This window comes from Podarcis raffonei, chromosome 1, assembly GCF_027172205.1.
Source record: "Podarcis raffonei isolate rPodRaf1 chromosome 1, rPodRaf1.pri, whole genome shotgun sequence".
NCBI classification, from domain to species: domain Eukaryota; kingdom Metazoa; phylum Chordata; class Lepidosauria; order Squamata; family Lacertidae; genus Podarcis; species Podarcis raffonei.
Window position 1 is genome coordinate 15,278,304 of NC_070602.1, and position 13,191 is coordinate 15,291,494.

The 13,191-nt window shown below is 47.0% G+C and overlaps 1 protein-coding gene across 2 annotated transcripts in view; it reads right to left on the reverse strand.

The window, feature by feature from the left end:
• The window catches only part of AMN (amnion associated transmembrane protein), a 74,147-nt gene that overhangs the window by 19,351 nt on the left and 41,605 nt on the right, over nt 1-13,191 (reverse strand). For both annotated transcript variants that reach the window (XM_053368480.1, XM_053368394.1), the window contains exons 5-7: nt 8,972-9,207; nt 7,589-7,726; nt 410-518 (exon numbers count right to left, since the gene is read on the reverse strand). In XM_053368480.1, the coding sequence (XP_053224455.1) occupies nt 410-518; nt 7,589-7,726; nt 8,972-9,207 (483 nt within the window). The remainder of the gene's footprint in view (nt 1-409; nt 519-7,588; nt 7,727-8,971; nt 9,208-13,191) is intronic.

Sequence of the window (13,191 nt, forward strand, 5' to 3'; positions counted from 1 at the left end):
TACTTTTTAGGAGGAAAAAAGTGTGTCTTATGGAGTAAAAAATACGGTAGATTGCAGTCTCTTGGGAGCTGGATATGCAAGAATATGCAGCTGTCCCATATGGGGTTCGAACCTGCAACCTTGGCATTATCACCACCGTGCTCTAACCAACTGAGCTATCCAGGCTGACCTCAATATTGAGTCAGACCACTGGCTTGTCTAACTTAGAGTTATTGACTGGCAGTGACTCTCTCGGAGTCTCAGGCAGGAGATGTCAAGGATTGAACCCAGGGCCTTTTACATTCAAAATACAATATATGCTGTATTTCCCAAATCCTTGCAATTGCACCTGTTGGCAGAGCGAATTGCAGGAGAACTGATTTGCTCCTCTGTCCTGTAAACTGCTATAACAAAGCTGGTCTTCACTTACCGCACATTTCACAGCAATGGCCAATGGGCTTTAGGGGGTCCTTGCACATCACCTGTGGACATTGATTCCCAGACTTCTGGAGCAAGGCAGCGCAGATTCTGTCGTGGTCCTTCAACAAGAGCAGGTAGATTACTCAGGGAAGAAAAAGGTTTCCTCCTGCACAAATGAACTGGTTTCCAGAGATCTCCAATGCAGATACCTAGGTGCTGCAGACAAAGACCACTATACCCAGTGATTTTCTTCCTGGGGGGACGCAGGGGTACGCACCCCCCCCCATAACATTTAATCTAAATTTGGTCTTATTGAGGGGCAGGATTTCAATAGAGGAAGGAAAATGAGAGTACCCCTAATCATTTTTTAAGAAAAAAAAAGCACTGACTATACCTATTGCCTGCCTGCTTGTAAGAAGAATGTAAGAAGAGTCTGCTGGATCCGGCCAAGGGCCCTTCTAGTCCAGCATCCTGTTCTCACAGTGGCCAACCAGATGCCTGTGTGAAGCCCACAAGCAAGATTTGAGTGAAGGGACAGGGAAGGTATTCCCTGTATTTTATATTTAAGTAAATTGTTCTGCTCTGATAAATTCTTTTCTAAATTGCTCTGTTAAAATTGCATATTATCCTGCTTTGCTGAATTGGGAAGAGGCCCACTTCCTCTTTCTGCCGGCTAGCAGACAGCGAGCAGCGGCTTTGCAAGCTGGGAGCTACTTCCTCTTTCTGCTGGCTAGCAGGGAAGCCCATTTCCTGTTTTTTCTCTCAGCTAAGTAGAAACTGCAGTACTCTCTGCACATGCTCTCTGATGCAGTAATGCAAGAGAAGAACACACGAACAAGGGAAGGAGGGGCGTTTAGATAGCCATATGCCATATAAGGAAGTAAGCTAAAACTTGCCAGCTGATTGGAGAAGGTTTTGGGGAAGCTTGGGGAGGGAAGGGTGTTTTCAAGGTATAAGAAAGTTTGCAAATGTGAAATTGGGCGTAGCCAGTCTTTGGAGAGGACTCCACTGGCTGCCTCTGCGCAGATCTCAATAAATCTCTTTTCTCTGACCAAGAAATCTCTGGAATTGTTTTTCCCCTCTGGCCACGGGGTTGGCGGACCGCTGGACCTCCGGGTGCTGCTAATCTAAGGCTTCATTTTGGGGGCTCGTCCGGGATGGGTCCCCACCCCACGAAAGGTGGACCGAGGGGCCAGACTCGACCGGGTGAGCAACCGGGACCAGCGCTCGCAATCTCCAGCGCGCACCCTGCCAGTTCGTAGGGGGAGATCGCCACGCTGTGCCTGAGCCGAGACACCCAGTCGGGAGAGAAAAGAGGACGGCCGAAGGAGGGGTCCGCAGCGGAACAGGTAAGCCCAAGGGAAAGGGCGTGGTAGGAAGCCTGATCAGCTTCCCCTGGCCGTGAGCAGTAGAGTGCCGCCAGGAAAGGGTCTGGCTGTGAGCAGTAGAGTGCCGCCAGTAAGGTTGGGGAAAGGGGAAACAGAGGGAAAATTATTTTGGTGTGTTTTGTGTGTTGCATGTTGGAATTATATTGGGGTGTGTTTTGTATGTTGCATGTCAGATACTCCAGTGGTTGAATTGTCAAGTGTGGGCCGGGGCTTAGCGTCCCCTTGGCCGAGCGATTGCAGGGCTGTGCATTTCTTGGCAACGAGAGTTCGCCAAGTCACAGTCTGTAGTAGTTGGTGTGTGAAAGGATCTTAAGCCCGGTTAGGAGCGGAGTATCTGAAAAAAAATGGGGTCTGGGGCAAGCTAACGTAGTCCTCTGAAATGTTTTTTAACCAACTGGAAAGCAGCTACGAAGCATGATGATTGGGTTCAAATTGAGAAGAGAGAGGATGTGAGGTTGATTGGCCCACCCAAGGAACTAATTGGCCCTTGGAGGGCAGATTTAATTTGCAATTAATCAACCCACTATATCAAAATATCTTGAAGGTCCACCCAGACCAGATCCCTTATATTTCTACCTGGAAAATCAATGTAGAAAAGAATCCACCGTGGCTGAAAGCCTGCCGAGGCGACGCCCCACAAAATACAATATGTGCAGTCCAACCGGCAGGGAAGTCAGAAAAGCCTCCGGTGATATCAGAGCCGGAAGGAGAGGAAGGAGAAGAGGGGGAAGTCATTAAACCGCCGCCACCCTATGCTCCACCAGCTGCCCCTCTAGCGAATCCCCCAGGCCCAGGGCCCCAGGACCAGGGAGGAGCCGGCCCTCAGCCTGAACCCTCCAAGGTTGATGAATTAGAGAGCAAAGAGGAAGAGGATGATGAGGAGTTTATGAAGGGACTAATTGAGTTAGCAAAGAAAGGAAAAAATGTGGACACAGTATCAGACAATTGAGATTGCAACAGTATGTACAACCCTATGTGAAAGAAGTGGATGTTAGTTCCCATTTGTTAGCAGCAACCAGGGTGTCCCTCTATAAGTCCCATAAGGCACAGAAAAAGGGTGGGACTGCAATGATGCCTCTATGCAGAGTGTATGACCCACCAGCCCCCCAGGACAGGGTGGGGAAGCACCACCATGCACTTATACAGTCCAACATGTGCCTTTTTCAAGTGCTGATGTGTGCAATTGGAGAAATTAGAACCCTACCTTTGAGGAGAACCCAGATGATATTGCCAACGCCCCATTATAAAGGCTGCCTTTGTAGCTCAGGCAGCGTCCAATATTCGCCAAAAGAAAAAATCCAGAAGCATGAGGGGTGCATCGGCCATGGGCTGGAATAGATGTTGAAGTTAGCTCAAACCACTTACAATCAGAGAGATGAGGAAGCCCAGAGGAAAAAAAAAAAAAAGGAGAAGTATCAAACAAGGAAGTTGACGGCATTACAGGCTACCACACCCACCCCTCAGGAAAGAGGAAGTGCCCGGGGAGGAGGGCGAAGCCGTCTCGGACGGAATCAGTGCGCCATCTGCCGACAGGAAGGGCACTGGAAGAGAGAATGCCCTATTCTATTATTAGGAAGAGATTTGTTGGTAAAGTTGCAAGCCCAAATTACTTTTAAAGCCATCGGGAGAAGCCACAATGTCCATTATGTCACTTGGGGAACTGGTTGTGGAGGCACCCCTGAGGGAGTACTGGCACCTCATGATGGTAAAAGAAGAGGAGGGACCCATCCCCGCCAGTATTCTGGAACAAGTGAACCCCCCAGGAATGGCAAAGAATATCCCACCAATAATCGTGAAGCCCAAGCCATTTGTCAATCCTGTTGCAGTAAATAAGTATCCCATCCCACGAAGGGCGACTGAAGGAGTGTAGGTGCATCTAGAGCGACTGCTCCAACATAGGATCTTGAGGCAATGCCAATCACAGTGGAACACCCTTTTGTTACCAGTGAAGAAAGGAAGCAGGCTATTATCCTGATACCAGAGGCAAAGAACTGCAGAGAACTCTGTGGCTTTCTGGGGTCTGCAGGATTTTGTAGGATATGGATATTTAATTACAGCATCATTGCCAAGCCTCTACATGAGTCAACCAGAGGAACTGAGAGAGACCCCTTTGTTTGAAGCACAGAACAACAGCAAGCCTTCGTGGATTTGAAGAGGGCACTACAGCAAGCCCCAGCGCTTGGCATCCCAAACCCTGAGAAACCCTTTACTCTATTCGTGGATGAGGACCAAGGGACAGCGAAAAGGGTTTTGTGCCAAAATTGGGAAGCTGGCAACAGCCAGTGGCATACCTAGAGCCCTGACCCTAGCAAAGGGACAGAAGATAAACATTTATACTCTAAGTATGCCTTTCTGACTTTACATGCCCATGGAGCCTTATGGAAGGAAAGAGGTTTGCTTACCTCCAGAGGAAACCAGGTGGCCCACCCACAAGCCTTATTGAACCTTCTGGATGTTGTATGGGAGCCCAAGGCAGTGGCAGTTATCCATTGTTATGGACACAAAACTGGACTAGGAGAAGTGGCCAGAGGAAACCGACTAGCAGACAGAGTGGCCAAGGAAGCAGCCAGGGAACCAGCTCCCGCGTCAGTTATTGGAGCACTGGTCCCTGGAAGGATCTTGAACACCGCTGATAAGCCAATATACACCAAAAGGAGAGGGACACTGCAGATGCCCAGGGGCTGACTATGTCCAAAGAAGGATGGTACCTTACTCATGATGACAGAATATGGATTCCAGAGTCCCTTTCTCGGCAGATTATTCAGAGATACCATGAGTCCACCCACATGGGACCAGATGCCACAACCAGACAGCTGAAGCAGTGCTTCTACATAGCCCACCTTTATCAACTGGCAGCCCAGATTTCCAGGAAGTGCCCGCTATGTCAAAAGAATAATCCCAGAACCGGACCCTTGGCTCCCCCGGGGATTCAGCATAGTGGAACTGCACCCATGGAAGACCTTGTTGTGGATTTCACTGAATTGCCCCGCTGTGGACTATACCGCTACCTGTTCGTGGCGATCTGCACGTATATAGAATGGGTTGAAGCCTGGCCCACCAGAACTGAAAAGGCATTTGAAGTAACCAGGTGCCTGCTTAGGGAGATCATTCCCCGCTATGGACTACCTAGGTCAATAGGATCTGACAATGGACCAGCTTTTGTCCACTCAGTTTTGCAATAACCCCCCATGCTAGTCAAAATGTGCAGTTTGATAATTATGTGCAGTAATTCTCCCGAGATTTTCTCTCTTTCTAACAGGTGGACCCAGGCCCACTGCTGTTACCTCACCCCTTGGGTCCACCACACTTAAGTGAAGAAGGCTATTTTAGATTGGACAGTTACACCAAATCCTGATGATCCTCTGAAGCTAACCATCTCCAGAAGAGCGCCAGACGGCTGGACAAGTGGATGGGAGGGACGCCCGCGGGCAGCGTCCCCAACGTAGAGACTTTTTTTCCCCAGCAAATTTTAAGGCACCGCCAGGACTTTTGATATTGGGGCCAGAACTCTTTGATATGGTCACTCCGTGTGTCAGGCCTCTGCAAGGGTGGATATATATATTCCTGTGGGTATATGTTAATATATGTAGAGGGAGAAGCCCCTTTCGGATACAGTATGTTGGGAGGAAATCATGAGAGTATTAAGCATCCACAAGGACAGGTGGGAAAATTGGTTAAGATAATAGGCTCCTCCTCAGAGAGGTGGGACACAACCTCCCAAAAAGCAAGGCAGCTGATAGAGCACGAGTATCAGTGGGCCCTTCAGCAATAAAATAGATATGTCCTAGATAATATTTCAGTCACCATTGATCACATGGAAACAATGATAGCCAGGAACCCGCTGAAAACTACAGGAGGTGATCTATGGGGTTGGTTATATTCCTGGCTGCCTCATGGCAGTTGGCTCAGGCATATTGTGGTATTATTAGCAGGGCCGCTGTTAATCCTTCTGCTTTTTTTTTTTTTGCTTCTGTATATCCTGCTTCGTGCAATGCTTACAAGGTGTGATGCAAAAAGAATCATGGCCCTTATTGCTCTTCCCCAGGATTATAAACCCGAGAGACCAGGACGAACCTAGGAGATAGGTTGTCCCAAAAGAAGAGGAGGGAATGAAGGGACAGGGAAGGTATTCCCTGTATTTTATATTTAAGTAAATTGTTCTGCTCTGATAAATTCTTTTCTAAATTGCTCTGTTAAAATTGCATATTATCCTGCTTTGCTGAATTGGGAAGAGGCCCACTTCCTCTTTCTGCCGGCTAGCAGACAGCGAGCAGCGGCTTTGCAAGCTGGGAGCTACTTCCTCTTTCTGCTGGCTAGCAGGGAAGCCCATTTCCTGTTTTTTCTCTCAGCTAAGTAGAAACTGCAGTACTCTCTGCACATGCTCTCTGATGCAGTAATGCAAGAGAAGAACACACGAACAAGGGAAGGAGGGGCGTTTAGATAGCCATATGCCATATAAGGAAGTAAGCTAAAACTTGCCAGCTGATTGGAGAAGGTTTTGGGGAAGCTTGGGGAGGGAAGGGTGTTTTCAAGGTATAAGAAAGTTTGCAAATGTGAAATTGGGCGTAGCCAGTCTTTGGAGAGGACTCCACTGGCTGCCTCTGCGCAGATCTCAATAAATCTCTTTTCTCTGACCAAGAAATCTCTGGAATTGTTTTTCCCCTCTGGCCACGGGGTTGGCGGACCGCTGGACCTCCGGGTACTGCTAATCTAAGGCTTCATTTGCGCAAGAGCATTCTTTCCTCCTGCGGTTTCCAGCAACTGGTATTCAGAACCATTGCTGCCCCAAACGGTGGAGGCAGAACATAGCCATTATCACTGCCACTCTCCTCTCCTCAGAAAAGAAGAAGAAGAGTTTGGATTTGATATCCCGCCTTTCACTCCCCTTCAGGAGTCTCAAAGCGGCTAACATTCTCCTTTCCCTTCCTCCCCCACAACAAACACTCTGTGAGGTGAGTGGGGCTGAGAGACTTCAAAGAGGTGTGACTAGCCCAAGGTCACCCAGCAGCTGCATGTGGAGGAGCAGAGACGCGAACCCGGTTCACCAGATTGCAAGTCCACTGCTCTTAACCACTACACTACACTGGCTCTCTCTCCTCAGCTGCAACTGTCCTGAAATCACCCCTACAGAGCAGTTAGGCCGGGGGAAGGGAGAGCCTTTCTTTCAATTTCTTTGTCTGATGTACTGTTATTGTATATTCTGTTGGAAGCCGCCCAGAGGGGCTGGGGCAACCCGTTCAAATGGGCAGGGCAAAAGCTGTTGCTGTTGTCTAATTCCAGCAAGGAACATCTCTGCAGGCACACCTGTCCCCACAGGTGCCATGTTGGTGATCCATGTGTTGGGCTAGCAGTCTTGCACCCTCATGCACATGTTTGTCCACCTAATGCCTCCCATTTCTGTCAGAAGTCTCCAATATCCCTACTCCTTTCTTTACTGAATTTATTGTTATTCACGTTTTATACTGTATTTTATGCTGTTTTTTGTTGCATCAATTAAGTGTTTTAAATTTCTTGTTAGCCACCCTGAGCCCAATTTTTTGAACTGGGAAGGGCGGGGTATAAATAAAATTTATTATTATTTATTATTACTGGTTATGCAGCAAAAGAGCCCCAGAAAGCTTCACTGGCTGCACTGATCCTTATATCTCTGCGAAGTATTCTCAGTGAATCAGCTTCAATTGTCTAGCAGTATATGTGCTCATGTGGGTTTTCAACTGGCCAGACTCCTTCAAATTCCTCTCTTGAAGTCTCTTGATAACAGAACCTAGTGCCTCAGAGAATGCCAGTGGCCAAGAACTTACCGCAGCATTTCCACATTCGCAGCCCGATTTGTCTGGGCACCTGGTGTTTGACAGCTGGAATGCCCCTTGTCCATGGAACTGTAGCTTTGCAGAGGAACTTTGCATATACTCTGCCAGGGTGTTGTCACTGGTGAACTTCTAATTCCCGTTCAGGAGAAAGTGGTGGCAATGGGGAGGCAGGGGGAAAACAAAACTCAGAAATCAACAGTTCCCTCAAGAAAAACCACCAACAAGATGATCAGATAAAAAGTACAGCTGTTTTTATGTCTCACCAACAACATGATCAGATAAAAAGTGCAGCTGTTTTTATGTCTAAGCAATGTAAACTGCTGTGATTCTGAAATAGCAACCAGCTGCTATTAGAACGGAAGACCCTGTGACCTTGGATAAGCATTGAAACAACAGTGAGGGATAAGGCTTGATTCATGCAAATCAGGCCACTTGAAATTGAGAGTGTGCATGAACAGAGAGAGGCTTTTCATGTGTGAAGGCTGCTTGACATGGTGATGTCGCTTTATCACAGTGCCAGAGAAAAGGATGTTTCAGACCACCAATGCGCTTAATACAGAGGTGGTTAACTCGCTGTTTGAGGTCTCGATCACAAGCAATTTTTTCCTGACCTTCCAAGACCGCACTGGAGGATGTGTATCTCTGTGTGCACATATATGTGTGTCTGCTTGCATGTGTGCATGCAAGAACAGAAGTGGATTTAGGGCATCACGAGGGGTGCGGGGGCACTGGGTACGCAGCTGAAGAATGTTCTTTTCAAATCTGTTAAGTGCTTGCCAGGCTTCAGCAAGGAGGCATGAGGACTCTGACAAGGTCTTAGAGTCTTCCTGCCTCCTCCCCCCAAACCTGGGAAAGAGAAGGGAGGGCTTTAGAAGAGTTTGGATTTGATATCCTGCTTTATCACTACCCAAAGGAGTCTCAAAGCAGCTAGCATTCTCCTTTCCCTTCCTCCCCCACAACAAACACTCTGTGAGGTGAGTGGGGCTAAGAGACTTCAGAGAAGTGTGACTAGCCCAAGGTCACCCAGCAGCCGCATGTGGAGGAGCGGGGAAGCGAACCTGGTTTACCAGATTACGAGTCTACCACTTTTAACCACTACACCACAATGGCTCTCTTCAATAGTGGACACTTCAATAGTGAAGACTGAACCATGCCCTCCCCCAGAGCATTCTAGCTTAGCTGGCATGGGGAGGTGGGCTGTTGCTTTAATCTAGCTAGCAGTAGGGCTATACCTGTTCCCCTCCCCAGGCTATTCACAGTGAATCTGGAAGAAGTTGCCCATCTCCACTTGCAATCTTTTATTTTATTTTTGGAATCGCAAAACAGAAAATGGTGAAGCAGCCACGGTTTCATCTCACAAATGCCCTGTTTTACCTGCCCCATGATTGAAATGCTCCTGAGCCGTATGGCCTGCTCAGACGACTCGATGTTCACACGGAAGGACGTTTCGGGGAGAAAGATAACGTCATCGTACTGGCACGGGACTCTTTCTTCATCCACAGAGAAGATGTGTTTGCCTTGATGGAGGTTGTCCAATGAGGTTGCAGCAAGCCACAGGGTGGGGTCATACCAATGGAAGTTGTCTGCACCGGCAAAGGTGACTTCTGAAGCTAATAGGAGGAGGGAGGGAGAAGCTTGTGGAGTCTGTTCTGCTTCACTGATATTTATTCTTTTTATTTGTTTATAATTAACGCTAAGATTTCTTTTTTAAAGTGTGGCAAGTGCACGAGGGAAACTCACCAATCTGCACTGCCAGCCGCTGCACATGGGTGACTTCCGATTTTCATAATTAAAAATAAATGAGAACAAGGACCCTAGGAATCACCCATGCCATATTGATATAGTAAATTGCAGAACAGAACCTCTAATACCAAAGTTCATAAATCCACTGAAATTCCATCATCTGAGCTTTCGTTAGAAATATAGCGCATTTCTAACTTATTTCAAATGTTCCAGTATTCTTTTTTGTTCTCCATTGAATTCCCCATATATATATATATATATATATATATATATATATATATATATCGCTGAAGAACTGATGCTTTTGAATTATGGTGCTGGAGGAGACTCTTGAGAGTCCCATGGTCCACAAGAAGATCAAACCTATCCATTCTGAAGGAAATCAGCCCTGAGTGCTCACTGGAAGGACAGATCCTGAAGCTGAGACTCCAATACTTTGGCCACCTCATGAGAAGAGAAGACTCCCTGGAAAAGACCCTGATGTTGGGAAAGATGGAGGGCACAAGGAGAAGGGGACGACAGAGGACGAGATGGTTGGACAGTGTTCTCAAAGCTACAAACATGAGCCTGACCAAACTGCGGGAGGCAGTGGAAGACAGGAGTGCCTGGCGTGCTCTGGGATCACGAAGAGTCGGACACGACTAAACGACTAAACAACAACAACATCACCTAGATGATCGACATCACCTGCAGTGATCATGGAGCCCAAGAAAGTAAAATCTCTCACTGCCTCCATTTCTTCCCCTTCTATTTGCCAGGAGGTGATGGGACCAGTGGCCATGATCTTAGTTGATGTTGATGTTGATGTTGAGCTTCTAGGTGATAGCCCACAGCTGATTACTGTGGCTTCATACATATCACCAATCTAAAGCACATGACTACTCCCCCAAAGAATTCTGGGAACTGTAGTTTGTTAAGGGCGCTGGGAATTATAACTCTCAGTGTGGGATAGACACTTCCCAGGGTTCTTTGGAGAAAGTGATGTGCATTGAATGCATGGTGCGCATGCAGCCCGGATTGGCTTGGTGTGATCCAGTAGTTTAGCTCTCAGTTGGCAGAGCATGAGACTCTCAGCCTCAGGGACGTGGTTTCGAGCCCCACCTTGGGCAAAAGATTCCTGCATTGCAGGGGGTTGGACTAGATGACCCTCAAGGTCCCTTCCAACTCTACAGTTCTATGATTCCACGCGGCTATCCTCTGGTTTATTATCCCAGACATATTACAAGAATGCTGCACAGATCTTATGGAAGTCTCTGGGGAGGATCTTCCACAAACATCAAGAGTGAGTAATCCTGGGGAAAGCCGTGGATGACGATAACCGGAACAACTTTATTAGCAATGTATCAGCCACTGGTTCCCCTGCCCCACCCCAGACCCGGCTCTCTGCAAGTGCAATTGTAAACATGCCATGCACGAACTATATCCCATAGTTCCTCTGCTGGGGAATTTAATATGAAAATAAACAATACACAGGGGCAGCTGTACACAGTCTATTTGCCGAGGTTCATATTTAATTCATTAACAACTTTCTTCCCGTTCAATATTAACGAAGCTGTCACAGAATTGCGCATAAGGCAGCACGCCCGTAAGAACGAAGGACGTCAAGGGCCTTGGTGTAGAATTTAGGTCTGACTTCTGGTCTCCTTAGATGGCATGGGGCCATAGACATCCTGCCCACTCATCTACAGATAAAGCCTCAGCCTCTGTCTCCATACAACAGAGCTCCATACATGCACATCTCCCTGTGTGGAGCTCTGCCTGCACCATGCAGTTCCATCTGGATATGACAAGGAGATGCTGGTGAAGGGGATTCCCAGTTCACTTAAGCAGAGGGCTGCTGTTCATGGGCCATCCCATTCCGTGCACCGTGAGCAAGGCCAGATTTAGGTTTGATGAGGCCCTAAGACAGCGGTTCTCAACCTGTGGGTCCCCAGATGTTGTTGGACTACAACTCCCATCATCCCTGAGCTCTGGCCTTGCTAGCTAGGGGTGATGGGAGTTGTAGTTCAACAACATCTGGGGACCCACAGGTTGAGAAAGGCTGCCCTAAGCTACTGAAGGTAATGGAGCCCTTTATACGTCCAGCTGTCCTTTGTCAACAACAAATTGTCACCATTTTTTGTGTTGGATATATGCTATATGGTAATTTATGGACCTAACAGGTATCTAAAACCATTTGCACATGTTGCCATGCAGCCAGTCCATGCAGAATGCAGGCACTATATATATAGAATGCGTATCCAGTAGACGTGCAGTCACACACAGGCGCATTGCACTGAACCTGGAAGTGCATTTAAAAACTGCAAAAGTGGGCTATGGTTATTGGGCATAATATTGGGAATTGCTGAGTGGGGGAAATTATGGAACTCAACAAGGAACTTCTCAGAATGTTACCAAATAGGAGAAAATATGCAGCAACAACAAAATGCAATATGGATTGGCCAAAAAAATTGGCCAAAATGTGCAAAAGAGGTTCAAAATTGTGCTGGAAATGTCTGGTTTGCTTATTCATTTATGATGGAAATGCAAACAGGCAAAGGAGTTCTAGGAGATGGTGTACAACGAGTTAAAGAAAAAATTAAAAATTTACTTTCCCCAAGAAACTGGAAGCATTTCTTCTCGGTGTAGTTGGGAACGAATTACCAAAGAAAGCCCACAACTTGTTTCTATATGGAACGACAGCAGCAAGGATAATATATGCAAGATGCTGGAAACAGAGAGAGATCCCAGGGAAAGAACAATGGCCATATAAATTAACAATATGCAGAACTAGCCAGTATGACATCTAAAATAAGAAATCAAGATGATAAACAGAAGAGGAGTGAGTGGAAATACTTGGGGGAATATTTACAAAAATTCGACCTAAAATATAAATTCCAGGTAGGGGGAACTTTGTGACCAACAGTTGACAATATTAAAGATACGAGAGTGTGGAAAATAAGGTGAATGAACTGGTGTATATGCAGCCAATCACGATCTGAAAAGAACTGTCATGGAATGCTGGGTGGGAAGTCAAACAGAACTACTGTATAAGAATGGAAAACTGGAAAACTTAAAAATAAAATAAAAAAATAAAAGTGGCCCTTGAAGAGACCGAAAAGGATGAAAAAGAGCACAAAAGCAGCACCTGGCGACCCCACAAGTCTTTGCAAGTGCAATGCCAGGAGCCCTTGCACTGACCATTGAAGCCTAGTTTGGCATCTGGTAAGTGCTGCTGGTTTTCCAAAGGATTTTCCAAAGGTTTCCAGATGTTTAGAGGGTATTTGGAGGTTTTTCCCATAGTGTTCCCAATATATGCAATTTCATGTAAACAACACGCAGTGCCTCGGAACTTAACCCCGGTGGAAATGGGGAGTCGCCTGTATCCACAAAAAAATGAAGCGCATCCATAATAGTGTTAGGTTGTGCTAGTCCTTTGGACAGTGCGGGAGATGATCAGAGGGAAGAGAGGCGGGGGGAGTCCCATTGCACAAGCGGAAGTTGTTTTGCTTGCTTGGTTATTTAGTTGGGTACCACCCATAGGTTCCAAGACTTGGCTCCAGATTAAGTTAAGCCCAATGCATCCTTTTTGTAATAGGCCTTGAATCCAGAGAACGTGGATTTCAGTCTCACTATGCTTGTACTAGACGCAATGGAAAGGCAAACAATGAGCGTGATCCCACTGGGAATATTCCCCCATGTAAGCTGCACCGAAATGAATGCAGCTCTCTGGCAAGAGCAAAACAACTCATTTCAATGGGAACCTCTACGGAGACAGTCCTGCAGGAACGCCTGCAACCAATGCTTATCATTTTCTCCACCTCCTCCTCCTCTCTCTCTCTCTCTCTCTCTCTCTCTCTCTTTCCCCCACC